The sequence below is a fragment of the Ranitomeya imitator genome, chromosome 1 (genome assembly GCF_032444005.1).
Source record: "Ranitomeya imitator isolate aRanImi1 chromosome 1, aRanImi1.pri, whole genome shotgun sequence".
Taxonomy (NCBI): Eukaryota; Metazoa; Chordata; class Amphibia; order Anura; family Dendrobatidae; genus Ranitomeya; species Ranitomeya imitator.
In genome coordinates this window covers 626,403,079-626,422,071 of record NC_091282.1, presented here as the reverse complement: position 1 = coordinate 626,422,071, position 18,993 = coordinate 626,403,079, and the positions used below count along the sequence as shown (strand labels likewise).

Genomic DNA, 18,993 nt, shown 5'->3' with positions numbered 1-18,993 from the left:
ATAAAGGACGGTGCAGAGATATTAAAACTGGAATATATAAGAATAAATGGGGAAAATATACTTATATCTCATTTTGATGACAGTTCCCCCTGGGAGAGTTTATTTTTGTTTCTAGTTAGTGACGGGCATCAGAAAAACACCTTTGCACGAAAATTTAGTGACTTTTGCATCACGGAATACATTCACCCTGTGTTGTACTGGTTGTGGATGATGAGGATGAGGAGGAGGATAACACCAAACAGACAAAATCAGGAAGTGGATAGCCATGTGTGGTTGGAGAGAGGTGCAAGACAATACACCTCTACAAAAAAGACAATGTATTTGAGGTTATGTTTCACTGTTTTCACTTGGTGGTGTACAGAAATCTTGCCCAATCCAGCCCTTGTTCATTTTTGAGTCAGCCTGTCAGCATTTTCAGCTGACCGGCGGATGTGCTTATCTGTTATAATTTCACCAGCGGCACTAAAAACCCTCTTTGACAGAACGCTAGCAGCAGGGCAGGCCAGGACCTCCAAGGCGTAAATTGCCAGTTCATGCCACGTGTCCAGCTTGGGTACCCAATAATTAAAAGGTACAGAGTAATCACGGAGGACATTTGTACTATCTGCAAGGTACTCCCTCAGCATCTTCCCAAACATTGCACTTCTTGTGACAGCACCCCTTGCCTCTGGGAGGGTCTGCGAAAACTGTCCCAGACGTTTGCCATTGTTCCCGTGCCTGAGCTGGATTGTACTTCTGTCTCTCTCGCTTGGACTCCTTGGTTGCACAGCAAACTCTGATGTCTCCTGCCAGCATTCTCACATGGGAATTTTCTAAGTAATTCCGCTACAAGGGCCCTCTGGCACTGCCATATTTTTGTACACCTCTCTGCCTCTGGCAGAAGAGATTGAAAGTTCTCTTTGTAGCATGGGTCTAGAAGTGACACCAACCAGTAACGAGTGTCACCAAAAATTGTTATAATGTGAGGGTCACGTGAAACGCAGCACAACATAAATTCAGCCATGCGTGCCAGACTGCTAACAGGCAAGACTTCCGTGTGCTCACCAACAGGATGACATACCATGCTGTCCTCCTCCTCCTCATCCTTATCCTCCTCCTCACTGTCCTCAGGCCATACCCGCTGAACAGATGGTATGACAGCTGTGCTTTAATACCGTCCATAGTGCATGAAATTAGCTCCTGCTCTTCCCCTTCCTCCTCCTCATTGCCTACCAATCCACGTTGAGAAGACTTGAGGCTGGGCTGAGTGTAATCCCCCTCTATTGTTCCTTATTCCATGTCCTTGTGCTCTGCCTGAAATGCATCCTCTTTAATTGTGAGCAGAGAGGTTTTCAGAATGCTGAGAAGCAGGATGATAACGCTAATAATGGTGTAATCGCCGCTCACCATCTTGGTGCAGTCCTCAACGTTTTGTAGGATGGTACATATGTCTGACATCCATGTCCACTCCTGAGGTCTTATGTGTGGATCTGAGCTGAATATCGATGGCCTTGTTGATGTTGGCAGTCAACAACTGCCCTGTTCTGCTCACAAATCCTTTCCAACATGCGCAGTGTGAAGTTCCAGGAACAGGACATCACACACCTTTCGGTGAGCCGGAACCTGCAAATGCTGCTGAAACATGGCAAGGGCAGCTGAAGCTGTAGCTGACTTTCTAAAATGGGCAGACAGATGGCGTACTTTCACTAGCAGATCTGGCAGCTCTGGGTAGCTTTTCAGAAAACGTTGAACCACGAGGTTAAGCACATAGGCCAGGCAAGGTACGTTTGTGAGCTCACCTTGCCTCAGAGCCGCCACCAGGTTGCGTAGATTGACAAATACGACCATGCCTGGCTATAGGTTCAGCGGTGTCATCCAAACATCTGACCGCTCTTTCAGCGCTGTCCACAACTCTTCTGCATTGTGCGGTTTGTCACATATGCAGATTAGCTTCAGCATAGCCTGTTGCCACTGGGCTGAGGCAATGCTGTAGTGCTTCCAGGTTCTGACTGATATGTCAATTTTAGAGATGGAGGCTGAAGAGGAGGAGAAGCAGGAGCTGTAGACTGTGGGGTCAACCCTGATTGACGTAGGGCCGCAATCCTCCTCGTGGGAGGATGGGTTCCATCCCAAGGTCCAACTGGGTCCAGGCTTCTACTATATTAACCCAGTGTGCCATCAGAGAGATGTACCATCCCTGCCCATAAGCACTTGTCCACGTGTCCGTTGTTGGTGAACTTTCCCAGTAACAGTATTGTTTTGGGACACATGCTGGTGTAATGCTGGTATGGCACATCAGGAGAAATTTGGGAATGTGTAGAAGAGACCTGGGATCAGATATCGGGTGAGACATGTTTGAATGTGATAGAGAGCATGCCCAGAAGCATTCATGCAGTGTTGACAGCCAAAGGCGGATTTACAAAATACTAATAAAATAATAAAAATTAAAATTTAGATTTTTAGGAGCAAAACAATAACAATGCTGTGACATGACAATAATCTGCATAACTAAGCTAAATAGTTGCAAGTCAAATTTATGTATGAGATAGCCAAGGTGATTGTCTATAAAATGATGGTTGTCTCATGTTGAAAGCGTTAGTGGATGATGAGATATGGAGTCCGAAAGTCAAAAGTTCAAAACATTGTTATCCTGTTATCCTTTTTCTCATCTGTGTATAACCCCTATACAGACAGGTAGACATGCTATTGGGAAAAGATGATAGAACTACAGACGGAAATGGTAATGTTGGATTTGGGACGGTTAGCAGTGGGAGCAAACACCAGGTTCAGTTTTTGAGAGATTTGGTTTTAGATAGATGGAGGACATGATGTTAGAGAAAGTGCAAAGGAAATCACCTGTATTTTGGAGTAATGCAGGAGTGATGTCAGAAGATGAGTTGTGTAATTAGATGTCATAAGCATAGCGATGGTACCGTAAACAATATCTGCTGATAGTTTGTCCAACAGAGGCATGATATAAGGAGAAGAGACTTAGAACTGGACCCCAACAGTAAGGGGAGAGGAGAGGAAGAGGATCAAGCAAAAAACACACTGAAGGAATGGTCAGATACAGTGGGTAAAAAAAGTTTTTTAGTCAGCCACCAACTGTGCATGTTCTCCCACTTAAAAAGATGAGACAGGCCTTTAATTGACATGAAAGGTAGACTACAACTATAAAGTCAAAATGAGAACACAAATCCAGAAAATCACCTTGTCTGATTTGGCAAGATTTATTTTGCAAATTATGGTGGAGAATAAGTATTTGGTCACCTAAAAACATGCAAGATTTCTGGTTCTCACAGACCTGTAACTTCTTCAAGAGACTCCTCTGTCCTCCACTCATTACCTGTAGTAATGGTACCTGTTTCAAACAGTCACACTCCAAACTCCACTATAGTGAAGACCAAAGAGCTGTCGAAGGACACCAGAAGCAAAATTTTAGCCCTGCGCCAGACTGGGAAGACTGAATCTGCAATAGGCAAGCAGCTTGGTGTAATGAAATCAACAGTGGGAACAATAATAAGAAAATGGAAGACCTACAAGACCACTGATAATCTCCCTCAATCTGAGGCACAAGAATGGTGAGCAAAAGTCAGAACCACATGGGGGGACCTAGTGAAAGACCTGAATAGAGCTGGGACCAATGTAACAAAGGCTACCATCAGTAACATACTATGCCGCCAGGGACTCATATCCTGCAGTGCCAGACGTGTCCCCCTGCTTAAAGGGACACTGTCACCTGGATTTGGAGGGAACAATCTTCAGCCATGGAGGCGGGGTTTTTGGGTTTTTGATTCACCCTTTCCTTACCCGCTGGCTGCATGCTGGCTGCAATATTGGATTGAAGTTCATTCTCTGTCCTCCATAGTACACACCTGCGCAAGGGAAGATTGCCTTGTGCAGGCATGTACTATGGAGGACAGAGAATGAACTTCAATCCAATATTGCAGCCAGCATGCAGCCAGCGGGTAAGGAAAGGGTGAATCAAAAACCCCAAAACCCCGCCTCCATGGCTGAAGATTGTTCCCTCCAAATCCAGGTGACAGTGTCCCTTTAAGCCAATACATGTCCAGGCCAATCTGTAGTTTACTAGAGAGCGTTTGGATTATCCAGAAGAGTATTGGGAGAATGTCATATGGTCTGATGAAACCAAAGTAAAACTGTTTGGTAGAAACAAATCTCGTAGTGTTTGGAGGAGACAGAATGCTGAGTTGCATCCAAAGAACACCATACCTACTGTGAAAAGTGGGGGTGGCAACATCATGCTTTCGGGCTGTTATCTGCAAAGCCACCAGGATGACTGATTCGTGTACATGAAAGAAAGAATGGGGCCATGTATCGATTCGTGAGATTTTGAGTGCAAACATCCTTCCATCAGCAAGGGCATTGAAAATCAAACGTGGATGGGTCTTTCAGCATGATAATGATCCCAAGCACACCACCAGGGCAACGAAGGAGTAGCTTCATAAGAAGCATATGAAGGTCCTGGAGTAGCCAGTCTCCAGATCTAAACCCCATAGAAATCCTTTGGAGGGAGTTGACAGTCCATGTTGCCCAGTGACAGAACCAAAACATCACTGCTCTAGAGAAGATCTGCATGGAGGAATGGGCCAACATACCACCAACAGCATGTGCCAACCTTGTTAAGACTTACAGAAAACCATTGCCCTCTGTCATTGCCAACAAAGAATACATAACAAAATATTGAGATTAACTTTTGTTAATGACAAAATATTTATTTTCCACCATAATTTGCAAAATAAATTTTGCCAAATCACAAAAGGTGATTTTCTGGACTTGTTTTCTCATTTTGACTCTCATAGTTGTGGTCTACGTATGATGTCAATTACAGGCCTCTCTCATCTTTTTAAGTGGGAGAACTTGCACAATTCGAGGGTGACTTAATAATTTATTCCCCACTTTATGTAGGAAAAGAACCAAGAGAAAACAGTATCATTGAGGCTGATAGAATGGAACATAGTGAGGAGGAGTTGGTGGTCTATGGTGTTGAATTCTGCAGAGAGATCCAGTAGAATCAGCAAGGAGTAGTGGCCATTGGATTTACCTGTTAGTAGATCAATAGAGACTTTAGAAAGGGCAGTTTCAGTGGAGTGCAAAGAGTGGAAATCGGATTTTAAAGGGTCTACAAGAGCAATATATTAGATATAGGACTGGATTCAATGAGAGTGCACCAAATACTCCTGAAGATTAGAAGTGAAGGGAAGATTAAAGACAGGTCTGTAGCTTGCAGCACACTTCTGGTCAATAGATGTTTTTTAAGTAATGGATATATGCTGAAATGTTTGAAGGAGGAGGAAAAGATACAAGATGAAAGAAAGATTAAATAATTTTAGTTAGGTGAATGGTGACAGCAATGGAAAGGGACTGAGAAAGATGTGAGGAAATATAGTAACTGCTGCATGTGATAGTGCGAGAAGATATGAGGAGCCTGGTAACAGAATGTGAGCTAGATGCAGTGCAGGAGGGAGGATTAGGATAAAATGTCCTGTTGGACATGGTCAATTTTTTCTTTGAAATAATTAGCCAGATTGTCAGAGCAGAGGTTGGTGGTGGAGGCCTGCACTCATGGACTGAGGAGCAAATGAAAAGTGTCACAGTTGTTTAGGATTGTTGCACAGTGCGGTAATAAGGGTTTTGAAGTAGGCTTTTTTGAAGAGGTGAACGGCAGAGTTGTACCTTTTAAGCATAAACATTGAATGGATAAAATCTTTGGATAAGAAACCCTTTCTGATCCCATGAATTGGGATCTGAAATGCCACATTAACCCCTTTCTGACCTCGGACGGGATAGTACGTCCGAGGTCAGAAGCCCCGCTTTGATGCGGGCTCTGGCGGTGAGCCCGCATCAAAGCCGGGACATGTCAGCTGTTTTGAACAGCTGACATGTGCCTGTAAGAGGCGCAGGCAGAATCGCGATCTGCCCGCACCTATTAACTAATTAAATGCCGCTGTCAAACGCAGACAGTGGCATTTAACTACCGCATCCAGCCGGGCAGCCGGAAATGACGGCATCGCCGACCCCCGTCACATGATCGGAGGTCAGCGCTGCTTGTACATTGTAACCATAGAGGTCCTTGAGACCTCTATGGTTACTGATCGCCGGTAGCTGTGAGCGCCACCCTGTGGTCAGCGCTCACAGCACACCTGCAATTCTGCTACATAGCAGCGATCTGATGATCGCTGCTATGTAGCAGAGCCGATCGTGCTATGCCTGCTTCTAGCCTCCCATGGAGGCTATTGAAGCATGGCAAAAGTTAAAAAAAAAGTTTAAAAAAATGTGAAAAAAATAAAAAAAATATAAAAGTTTAAGTCACCCCCCTTTCGCCCCAATCAAAATAAATCAATAAAAAAAAAATCAAATCTTCACATATTTGGTATCACCGCGTTCAGAATCGCCCGATCTATCAATTAAAAAAAAGCATTAACCTGATCGCTAAACGGCGTAGCGAGAAAAAAATTCGAAACGCCAGAATTACGTTGTTTTGGTCACCGCGACATTGCATTAAAATGCAATAACAGGCGATCAAAAGAACGTATCTGCACCAAAATGCTATCATTAAAAACGTCATCTTGGTACGCAAAAAATAAGCCCTCAACCGACCCCAGATCATGAAAAATGGAGACGTTACGAGTATCGGAAAATGGCGCAATTTTTTTTTTTTTTTAGCAAAGTTTGGAATTTTTTTTCACCACTTAGATAAAAAATAACCTAGTCATGTTAAGTGTCTATGAACTCGTACTGACCTGGAGAATCATAATGGCAGGTCAGTTTTAGCATTTAGTGAACCTAGCAAAAAAGCCAAACAAAAAACAAGTGTGGGATTGCACTTTTTTTGCAATTTCACCGCACTTGGAATTTTTTTCCCGCTTTCTAGTACACGACATGCTAAAACCAATGATGTCGTTCAAAAGTACAACTCGTCCCGCAAAAAATAAGCCCTCACATGGCCAAATTTACGGAAAAATAAAAAAGTTATGGCTCTGGGAAGGAGGGGAGTGAAAAACGAACACGGAAAAACGAAAAATCCCAAGGTCATGAAGGGGTTAAGGATAGAGTGGTGGCCAGACATGAAAACCACCAGCAGATAGTCGAACACAGTGCTCTAGTGTTTTCCGGCAGTCCCATAGAGAATGGTCAGAATCAATATCATCCAAACTAGTAAAGTGACATTAAAAAAGAAAAAACGAGGCCACAAGCATCCATGATGCCTATCTCAATAGGAGGACACTCTAAAAATACATCCAGATTCTACAAGAACATGGAGTCTTATATCCACCATTTGCAGAAATCAATGAAATGTTATTGTAAAAAACAATAACAATAAAATAAATACATTAACAATTCCAGATGAAGACTCAAGTGTAGAGAGGCTAGGGTCTAACCACATAAGGTAAGGAGGAGCAGCATTGACCGGGTGGCGAGCATTTATATTGGTATAAATACTCACCTCTCTTCTTCATGGTTCCTGAGCTGCTCCCTGCTCCCACACACCTCCAATCCAGGGGCGCCGGGCAGTGATGTCATCGCACCCCCTGTCAGTGTCGGCGTTGGTGACGTCAGATGCTGACAGGGGGATGATGTGAGAAGGAGCGTAGTGTTCCTTCCCTCTTCCATGCAGTCTTCTGCATCGGCTAAATGCCGATACAGCTGACCCTGAGATGACAGGCAGGGGGCCCACTGCTGGCACCGCCGCCCACCTGCTCAGGGGCCCCATAGTGGCCGGGCAGCAGAGCAGGGAGATCGATTCTCCCTGCTCTGCCGCAGAATGTAACTGTATCGGCCGCTGTGCACACCATTATAGTTACAGTAGCGTAGCTCCGGTTGGGCCCAGTCTGTGCACCCGGGTAGCTACGCTGCTGCGCATATCGCAATCTCGTGGGCCACAATCCTCATCCCCGGCAGCGTAACTCTGTGGGATCCAGACTGTACAGGCGCATCGTGATTGCACAGTCTATAAATGCTTTGGACAGTGACGCTCCCACCATTATATTATAGATGTATGTAATGTATATACTATCTAAAAAAGCTCAAGAACTACTATGCCAATCAATATGTCAAGAGCATTGTCCAGATCCAACATTCATAAGATATTAGAAAATAGGCAGTATAAAAAACATCCTAAGGTTATATAGTAATGTGAAGTCCCATGGCTTACCCATATCCCTTTGTTGGACCTCATGCTTGCAAACCCGACGTGTGTTTCGTGTGGACTTCCTTGGGGTGTTGTGATAGACTCTGTGCTGGCTAACAATATAGAGACCCTCCATAGGTGTAATGAATTAAGCCACATGGAATGGCGCACGATGCTAGTATATATGCTGGGGAGCGCATCCCTTCCGGGCATCTGTGAGGCGCTAAAGGTTAGAGGGGAATCCAACAATTCAGATATGATGAGTACAGCTACATAAGATCGCGCATGTGTACTCACAAAAAAAGAAACCTGATTTTTAGTTTTTTTTTGTATATTTGCTAGTGGTTACTTTTGTCAGTGATACAACTATTTGGATATTACCATTCTCCGTATACCCAAAATTTATTTGTAACTTGTTAATTATTATTTTTCAATTGTTATTTGTTATTATAATGTATATTTTTATTGTGCTTGTTTTCTAGCGTTGTTTGAAACACACTTAGACAGGTCGAAACGTCACAATTAGTGTTGAGCGATACTTTCCGATATCCAGAAGTATCGGTATCGGATTGGATCGGCTGATATCCCAAAAATATTGGATATCGCCGATACCGATACCCGATACCAATGCAAGTCAATGGGACACAAATATCGGAATGTAAATAAGCCCTTTCTGTCCTTCTACATTCTCTTCTGGAGGGGGGAAGAATGTGGGCGGTGCGTGTGCAGCGTCTCTGTGTGCCGTGCAGGGTGTCTCTGTGCAGAGTCTCTGTGTGGCGTGTGGGGTGTCCCTGTGCAGAGTCTCTGTGCGGCGTGCGGGGTGTCTCTGTGCGGGTCTCTGTGCGGCGTGCAGGGTGTCTCTGTGCGGAATCTCTGTGCGGCGTGCACCCGGGGTCTCTGTGCGGCGTGCGGGGTGTCTCTGCGGCATGCAGGGTCTCTGTGCAGGGTCTCTGTGCGGCATGCGGGGTCTCTGTGCGGGGAGTCTCTGTGCGGCGTGCGGGGTCTCTGTGCGGGGTGTCTCTGTGCGGGGTGTCTCTGTGCAGCGTGCTGGGGCTCTGTGCAGGCATCGTCCGATGGGACAACAAGTCCTATCGGACGATGCCCGCTACACTGACAGTGATTGACACATTAGCCAATGATGAGACAGTAGTAGTCCCATCATCCGGCTAATGTGTTGAATGAAAAAAATAAAAAATACTCCATACATACTCCATACTTACTCCATACAGTAGATACATATAGACATACAGTACATTAAACATAGAGTTCATACTCACCATTACTTGTCATTTTGATCCCCGATGCCACTGCCCTATAGGACCCTCAGTGACACACTGACAGGAGACAATGGCTCCTGCAGTGCATCACTGAGAGTTTACCTTAGGACAAAGTCTCACTTTATGGCAATTGCTGCGTGGGAAAATTTCTCATAATGACATAAGTGAGGCTACAGACTATTTTTTTTCAGCGGCAGAGGAATCCCTTCCTCCCGTCATTGTGTTTCTGGGGCCCCTGGAGAGCGGTTGCATCTTCTGATGCTGCTGCTCTCCATGGGAGATCGTCGTGGGACACTCGTGGATTTCTGCGGACAGGGAGTATATTGGTTGTTTGTTATTTTCATCTTTTTTACAGGTTGACACTGACTTCGGGGATCAAAATGACAAGTAATGGTGAGTATGAACTCTATGTTTAATGTACTGTATGTCTATATGTATGTACTATATGGAGTATGTATGGAGTATGTATGGAGTATTTTTTTTTTCCATTCAACACATTAGCTGGATGATGGGACTACTACTGTCACATCATTGGCTAATGTGTCAATCACTGTCAGTGTAGCAGGCATCGTCCGATAGGACTTGTAGTCCCATTGGACAATGCACGCACAGAGACCCTGCACGCCGCACAGAGACACCCCGCACAGAGACACCCCACACGCCGCACAGAGACCCTGCACAGAGACACCCTGCATGCCGCACAGAGACCCCGCATGCCGCACAGAGACCATGCATAGAGACACCCCGCACGCCGCACAGAGACCCCGCACAGAGACACCCCGCACGCTGCACAGAAACCCTGCACAGAGACCCCGCACGCCACACAGAGACCCCGCCCAGAGACACCCCGCACGCCGCACAGAGACCCCGCACAGAGACACCCCACACGCCGCACAGAGACCCCGCACAGAGACACCCAGCACGCCGCACAGAAACCCCGCACAGAGACACCCCGCACGCCGCACAGAGATGCCGCACAGACCCCAGAGAGCCCTGGTAGGCCCGCACAGAGCCCCAGCAGGCAGGTACAAATCCCTGGCAGGCCCACACAGACCCCACCCGCACATGCAGACACTCACAGTGTCCACCCACGCACCGCCCACACTTCATTATACTGCATAATTTCACTATAGGAACTTCCGATTCCGATTTCCGATATCGCAAAAATATCGGAACTCGGAATTGGAATTCCGATACAGCGAATATCGGCCGATACCCGATATTTGCAGTATCGGAAGGCTCAACACTAGTCACAATATATTCGCTATATTTTTTACCTCACTTTTTGTTTTTCTATTTTGTTGTTTTTTTCTGCAATTATTAAATTTTCAATAAATAAATTGGAGTGTGGCTGATTTAACTTTTAACTAGTGCATTCGGTTCAGCCAGCACTATATCCTTATTTGTAGCTGTGTGCACATCCTTCTCTGATTATTTCTTGCCACGTCTAGACAGCATGATTGGTGCTCTGCAGCACCCATGGTGGAATTTGCTTTCAATAATTGTGTAAATCAGTCCACTGGTACTTCGCTGTTCTTTCTCAACTATGGGGTTCACCCGCGCTTTGGTGAGTTTTCCTGGCTGGATTCGGGGTGTCCAGGGGCTGATTCAGCCTTTCTATGATGGGGGAGGTCTGGAGGGAGGTTCAGAGAAACATTGGGAGGCTCAGGGCAAATATAAATTTTTTGCAGATGAACGACGTTCTGGGGGGGGGGGGCGACTTACCAGGTGGGGGATAAGGTATGGTTATCCACCAAGAATATAAGATTGAGGATTCCCTCTGCTAAGTTGGGTCCCAATTTTATTGGCCCTTATGAAATTTTAGAGGTGGTTAATCCTGTGGCCTTTCGTCTGCGCTTGCCACCATCGTTGCGGATCTCCAATGTGTTCCATAAGGCACTTTTGAAGCTGTCGGTGCCTTCCTCAGGGAAATCTCCTTCGCACCCTCCACCTGTTGTGGATGGCCAGACCAAGTTTAAGGTGGAAAGGGTGGTGAATTCTCTTATGCGCCGCCACTCACTTCAGTATTTGGTCCATTGGAAAGGTTACAGTCCTGAGGATCCGTGGGAGCTGGCGCATTCGGTCCATGTGGATCGGTTGGTCCAGGCCTTTCACGCTCATTGTCTAGGGAAGCCTGGAGGTCCTGTGGCCCCCCATTGAGAGGGGGGAATTGTCATGATCCAGTCCAGAGTTTATTTGCTGCTGTTCCTTCTCTGGACTGGTCATGTGGGACTTAATCCCCTCGGCCTCGTTTTGGAGCTGGCTGGGATTTTTAAATCCTCTGTAGTCTGCTGGCCAGTGTCACTGATAGTTCTTGCTTCCTGGCTAGAGCAGCTGACCATTATACCTTGGTGTTCCTTCTGCCTCTGACTTCCCGATTTTCTATTAGACCCATTCCCTACAGTGTATGACTCAGCCTGATCTCTGACCCCGCCTCTTGTGTTCCGTCTGTACCGCATTCCCTGACTGGCTTTTGGCTCTCTGGCTTGTACCCTGACTCCGTCTTATGCCTCATGTTTTGAATACTGTGCTCCTATTTGGCTCTGACTACATGCTCTGCTGTAACATCTGGTACTTCGTCTCCTGTTTGTTGCAGATCGGCCTGTCTGACCACTCTGCTGCCTCCTAGTGGCACTCTGCACATTGCACTGTGGTGCTACACAGTGAGTGCTACCTTGTCCCCCATACCTGCGCCCCCTGGGTGAGGTTGTGTGGAACTGCCTTGCAGTTGCATCACAAAGTGAAGCTGTCACCAGATTTGGCCGATACGAGTTATAGCCACCCCTTTTCAGGGCTTATCTTCATAATATAATGCTGTAGATAAGCCTCCAATCCAACCTGCAAGAGAAGAAAAATAACATTTATAATACCTCCCTGCGGGGAGGTCCGGTCTGATGGGTGTCGCTGGTCTTGGTCCGGTGTCTCCCATCTTCTTGTGATGCCGCCCTCCTGCTTGTTTCTTGATGCATCTCTAAATAATCCACACAGGCTCCCCAGCACCGAGCTCCTGCTCAGGCGTACTTATGTGCCCTGTTGAGGGCAGAGCAAAGTACTGCAGTGCGCAGGTGCCGGGAAAGATCAGAGGGACCCAGTGCCTGTGCACTGCAGGAATTTGCTCTGCCTTCAACAGAGCAGATAAGTATGCCTGCGCAGGAGCGCAATGCCAGGGAGCCTGTGAAGTAAGCAGGAGGGCGGCATCGAAGAAGAAGATGGGAGGCATCGGACCAAGACCAGCAACACCCATCAGACCAGACCTCCTGCAGGTGAGTATAATAAAAGTTATTTTTCTTCTCTTGCAGGCTGCATCGGGGCTTATCTACAGCATTACGGAATGCTGTAGATAAGCCCTGAAAGGCAGTAGCCGTAACTCATATCGGCCAAACCTGATGACAGGTTCCCTTTAAGCAGAGCTGCTCTTGGCTTGACCGTAGACCACTAGATATGTTCAGATGCAGCTCATGTAGGTTTTGCCAATATGTAACACCTAGTAACACATTTAAAAGTTCAACAATTGGGAGAACTTTTAACATGAGGGATTTTGCTAACTGCAGAATAGTTGAAGTGGTCTATGTCTGTACCTGCTCTTGCCCCATGGACTATGTGGGCAAGACTAAAAGACAGCTGAGAGTGCACATAAGTGAACATTTGTTCTCAATAACAGGTACACCTTCCTGGCCAGGCATAGGGGGGACATTAAGGAAATCTCTTTCAATATTATTGGAGTCATCCCTCCTGCTGTAAGAATGGAGAATTGTGATAAAAAGATTCTCCACCATGAAGCAAGGTGCAAACTCTGTCTAGAGTCCATGGCCTCTAACCGGATTAACTAACAACCGATTTCCATCAGTTTCTTGTAACCTCCATCTATGTCTACTGGTGCTGGTCTACTTACAGTCTCTGGTGTATAGGTTTCTTAACTGTGCCCTTTTTTTCGTTAATATCTTTTTTTAGGCAAGTATACTGGAATATATTTTCTACTGATTATTGATATTGGGGCGTTTCCAGCCCTGATATAAGTGGGCATCTAAGGCAGGGCCGGCTCCAGGTTTTTGAGGGCCCCGGGTGAAAGAGTCTCAGTGGGCCCCCCCTTTAACACATACCCCGATTCATGATCGCATATAAACACAGCCATGTAGTATATAACACTGCCCACATAGTATATAGCAGCCCACGTAGCATATAGCAGCCCATGTAGTATATAGCAGCGCAGCCCACGTAGTATATAGCAGTGCAGCCCACGTAGTATATAGCAGCGCAGCCCACGTAGTATATAGCAGCGCCACTCACTCAGGCACTGGTAGGACTAGGAGCTCCTCCTGAATCTGCCTCATAACTTCAGCAGCACGGCAGCCAGCCAGGGGCGGAGAGCAGAGCAGAGAATGTGCTCTCTCCGCCCACAAACAATGTCACACTGGCTGCCTTCTCTTAACCCCTATGTGTGCCTGCCTGGCTGCACTCACTGAGTGAGAAGATGCTTGTGTCAGAGCTGGCACATAGGGGTTAAGAGAACGCAGCCAGCAGTGACTTTGTGGACGGAGAGAGCATGTTATCTCCTGCTCTGCTCTCCCAGCTGTATCTATGACAGCGTGAGTGGGCCCCCCTCTCTCCCCAGGGCCCCGGCATTTGCCCGGTGTGCCGGGTGCTGACGCCGGCCCTGATCTAAGGCCATACTTCTTATAAACCCCTCTTCCGCCATATTTTTAGCTGGTGTGTCTGGAATGTATTTACAGTTTGTCATATGAAGCGCATTGTTTATCTGGCATGTATTCATGGTGAATTTTGCATCATAAATTATATAGATGCTAGTTTAGCATTGATGTTATTGATAATATGAAATGCAATTACTTTTCCGGAAGAAAAAAATGGTAGGAGCTTTCTGTAATATGCACTAATTAATATGCACAGTATATTGCCCAGTAGGACATTCCTGACCTGTTATCTGTCACTCCCGATCACGAGTGCACCGACATTTCCAGCTCGATGCACGGTGGAGTGCAGATGCGTTCCATTAGGACATTTTTAAACATGTGATCAGTAATTCTGGTCATGTGGACATCGCTATGGAGCGCATTAGCCATGTGGAAGCACATTTGTAGGACCTCTGAGCGAGTACCAAGTAAGAAGGGGATTTGTTCCCCATGCAGTTATAAACTGATTGCATCAGGTATGGTCTAAGTTTGGTTGATTTATAACTAGTATCTTATATATCTAGGTGACACTGAAGCATCAACTATCCAGTGTGACATAAACTACAGGGTGGGCCATGTATATGGATGCACCTAAATAAAATGGGAATGGTTGGTGATATCAACTTCCTGTTTGTGGCACATTAGTACTGTATACGGGAGGGGGGGAACTTTTCAAGAAGGGTGGTGACCATGGTGGCCATTTTGTAGTCGGACATTTTGGATCCAACTTTATAAATGGCCCACCCAGGTGTATCCATATAAGGCTGGTTTCACATTTGCGTTTTTTGCCGCTGCGTTTGAAACGCATCTGCATGTGTTGATAAAAACGCATATAAACGCGCACAAACGCAGCGTTTTTTAAACGCATACGTTGTCGCATGCGGTTAAAAAAACGCACCGTTTGTACGCGTTTACATGTGTTTTTTCCTGCGTTTGCGTTTTTGGTGCGTATGATGAGAAATTTCACAAGAGAAAAATCAAGATAACCAGACACCGCCAATGGGACTAAAGAGGGCGTATATGTTGGGATCTCTATATATAGACCCTGGGGCTACTGAAATTTTAAAAGTTTGCTACTGTATCCTGTGTCATGATGGATCTTCGCATGGAGAGCTTTTATTTCAACCTGGATTTCAGCTTCAAGCTGTTTCTTGCCTGTGCTTTTGCTTGGGAGCAAGACAGAAATCGCGAAAGATGGAGAAGGAGACAACGTAGGCGTTTTAGGAGGCACCCCATTAGCGAAGTACATGAGAGCCTATCACACGCTCTATGCCGAGCTTAATGCCAACCCAGAGAAATTCCATGAATATACAAGGATGTCGCAAGACTCATTCCGGGATTTGCTTGCTTGTGTCCAAGGAACCATTCGGAGACAGGACACCCAGCTCCGTAGAGCGATTCCACCGGAGGAACGTCTGCTGGTTACATTAAGGTACGTTACAAATCTAAACCCAGTGACAGTCCAAATTTTTTGTTTTCACACATGTATGTTTTGGCTATTTACTAGTGTTGAGCATTCCGATACCGCAAGTATCGGGTATCTGCCGATACTTGCAGTATCGGAATTCCGATACCGAGATCCGATACTTTTGTAGTATCGGGCATCGGTATCGGATCAATAGGGATGTGTAAAATAAAGAATTAAAATAAAAAATATTGATATGCTCACCTCTCCGGCGGCCCCTGGACATCACGCTGGTAACCGGCCGGCTTCTTTGTTTAAAATGAGCGCGTTTAGGACCTGCGAATGACGTCGCGGCTTCTGATTGGTCGCGTGGCGGTCACATGAGCGGCACGCGACCAATCAGAAGCCGCGACGTCATTCGCAGGTCCTAAACGCGCTCATTTTAAACAAAGAAGCCGGCCGGTTACCAGCGTGATGTCCAGGGGCCGCCGGAGAGGTGAGCATATCAATATTTTTTATTTTAATTCTTTATTTTACACCTCACTATGGATCCCAGGGCCTGAAGGAGAGTTTCCTCTCCTTCAGACCCTGGGAACCATCAGGATACATTCCGATACTTGATGTCCCATTGACTTGTATTGGTATCGGATATCGGTATCGGCGATATCCGATATTTTTTGGGTATCGGCCGATACTATCCGATACCGATACTTTCAAGTATCGGACGGTATCGCTCAACACTACTATTTACCTATCTTTCTTTAGCGTAAACACACCATAGATAGAATAGATTGTAATTTTTTTGTTTCTCTTTTTCTTACAGATTTCTGGCAACCGGAGAGAGTTTATCATCCCTCCACTTCCAATACCGGCTTGGAATATCCACCCTGTCCGGAATAGTTGCGGACACCTGCCAGGCTTTGTGGAATGTACTCCGGGATAAGTTTATACCTGTACCCACTGCAGACATGTGGCTTGAAATAGCTGAAAAATTCTGGAATGTGTGTGATTTCCCCAACTGTTTAGGAGCGGTGGATGGAAAGCACATCCATATTATCAAACCTGCCAGAACAGGATCGGAGTTTTTTAACTATAAAAAATATTTTTCTGTTGTGCTCATGGCAATAGCTGATGTGGATTGTCGCTTCATCACCGTGGACATTGGAGCTTTTGGCCGTGGCAACAATTCCCAGACTTTCAAGAACTCAGATATGGGCCGGCATGTGTATGGCAAAAATTTCAATTTTCCCCTGCCACAACCTCTCTCCAACACTCAAGGTCCACCACTGCCATTTGTTATGGTTGGGGATGAGGCCTTCCAGATGTGTGAAAACCTACTGAAGCCCTATTCCAGTCGGGACTTGAACCACACTAGAAGGATCATTAACTACAGACTGACCAGGGCCCGAAGAACAGTAGAGTGTACCTTTGGCATTCTGGTCGCTAAATGGCGCATTCTTGCATCAGACATAAATCTAAAAGTGGAAACAGTCGACGAGGTGGTCAAAGCCTGTGTGGTTCTCCACAATTACATAATGACTAAGGAGCGACCCAACATTGAACTGGATGAACCAGTTGCACACCCACTGCCCGATTTCCAGCATCACCCACTGCGGTCAACTGCAGCCGTTGGTCACATGCGGAACCAATTTGCTGCCTTTTTTGATTCAGATATTGGACGTGTGTCATGGCAGGACAATGTTGTGTAAATGTCCTGTTGTAATTATATCTGTACCAGTAATTTTCTACAATGATAATAATATTTCTCATTAATAAACTTTAGTTTTGTTTGTGTTGACCGTGTCTCCTATCTTTTTCCTCTCCAAACCAAGGTTATCCTAAAACTGACAGTATTTGATCTGTATTTAATATCATTTTTTGTAATCCAAAACCAGGAGTGGGTGATAAAGGCAGAGGTGCTAGTTATTATGTTAATATAATAATTTACCTCTAATTGTTCCACTCCTTGTTTTAGTTTACAAATACTGATATAAAACACTGGCCACATACTGCTAGTAATGGCAGCCATTTTGCTTTATTGGTAAGCTTGTTGACGTCATTGCGTCATGATTGTCTTCTCCTGTATCCATTGGACACAAACCGAAGAGACAATCACTGTCACGCTATCTATACTCATCAAGTCAGGTGTCAGAAATAATGAATTCATGATAAACATATACAGGCTCATGAATTCACTATTTCTGACACCTGGGCAGGTGAGCATAGATATGTAGCGTGTGACAACCATTGTCCCCTCAATTTGTGTGTAATAGATTATGTGTAAAGAAGAGAAAATGGTGGTTATAACAAGGCAGTTATCTACTCAACAGGTCAGGTGTCATAACTAATGAGTTTTTTGACACCTGACCTGTTCAGTAGAGGACTGCACTGTATTTCCACCATTTTCTCTTCAGACTGCCACACTAGGCACAGACAAAAAGAGATTATAGAGATACATGTAATATTTTTTGGCCCACCTCAATATCTGTATACTAAAGACACACAAAGCTGCAGTCTTTTTATTTTTAACTACTGGAGATATGATGTGGGCCAAAAAGTGTGTGGCGACGTTTCTTGGCGCACGGTTTGTGTTGCCGGCGGCGATAGACACAATAAACCAAACATAATTGTGGCAAATCAAACTTTCTTTATTTTGTTAACAGCTGAAAAAAATTATTTTTTACTGCGCCGGCTTGGGGTAGAGTGATGTAAATGGAGGGTGTGAAGAAGTGAATCCTGGCTAACCGTGGACGACGCGGAGGTGGCAGGAGAAGGGGCAATGAAACTAGAAGGGTCTGGAAGTTTGGGGATGGGGCTTGACACGAGAGGCTTGAGACGCACTGGAAGGGTGAGACAAAACTGACATTACAGACACATTGGTAGGTGAAGGGGAGGAATGCTAAGAGTCCTCTGGGTTTTTTTTTCTGGGTTTTTTGGGGGTTTGCCTGGTTGGGGGACGTCTTGGTGGGCTCATATGCCGAGGCGTGATGGCGGGTGACCTGTCAGGGTCCAGCTGCACTGTGTCACAGTCCATAGCGCTTGTCGAGTGGACGGCCATGCCAGGGTCTTGCTGCATCGTGGTGGGGGCGGTACGTAAAGGCATGCCAGGGTCCTGCTGCATCGTGGTGGGGGTGGTCCGTAAAGCCATGCCAGGGTCCTGCTGCATCATGGTTGGGGCGGTCCGGAAAGCCATGCCAGGGTCCTGCTGCATCGTGGTGGGGGCGGTCCGGAAAGCCATGCCAGGGTCCTGCTGCATCGTGGTGGGGGCAGTCCGGAAAGCCATGCCAGGGTCCTGCTGCATCGTGGTGTCAGTGGAGGAGGTCCAAGCAGGAGCAGCGGTTGTCACGGTGGTGGCGGTGGGATGTCCAACTGCACTCGTCATGGTGCTGGCACTGTAGTGGAGCCCACCTGTGGAAGGAATTGAGGTGGCCGTGCAGTGGAATGCAGCAGAGATTGGCATTGAGGTTAATCGTGACAGTGAAGGCACAGTTG

The 18,993-nt window shown here is 46.1% G+C and overlaps 2 protein-coding genes across 7 annotated transcripts in view; both read left to right on the top strand.

Annotated features, from left to right (window-relative positions):
* Positions 1–18,993, top strand: part of LOC138637873 (cholinesterase-like) — a 269,681-nt gene that overhangs the window by 218,781 nt on the left and 31,907 nt on the right. The gene's annotated exons all lie outside the window — the stretch shown is intronic.
* Positions 15,354–17,235, top strand: LOC138637910 (uncharacterized). Its single transcript, XM_069726836.1, has 2 exons — positions 15,354–15,528; positions 16,325–17,235. The coding sequence occupies exons 1-2, from the start codon at positions 15,413–15,415 to the stop codon at positions 17,208–17,210; spliced, it is 1,002 nt and encodes a 333-aa protein (XP_069582937.1). The 5' UTR covers positions 15,354–15,412; the 3' UTR covers positions 17,211–17,235.

Excerpts from the sequence above, each read along its gene's own strand:
- LOC138637910 (XM_069726836.1), top strand. The coding sequence starts at position 15,413 with ATGTCGCAAGACTCATTCCGGGATTTGCTTGCTTGTGTCCAAGGAACC. Across the intron at positions 15,529-16,324 it reads CGTCTGCTGGTTACATTAAG|ATTTCTGGCAACCGGAGAGA; the intron begins GTACGTTACAAA and ends TTTTTCTTACAG.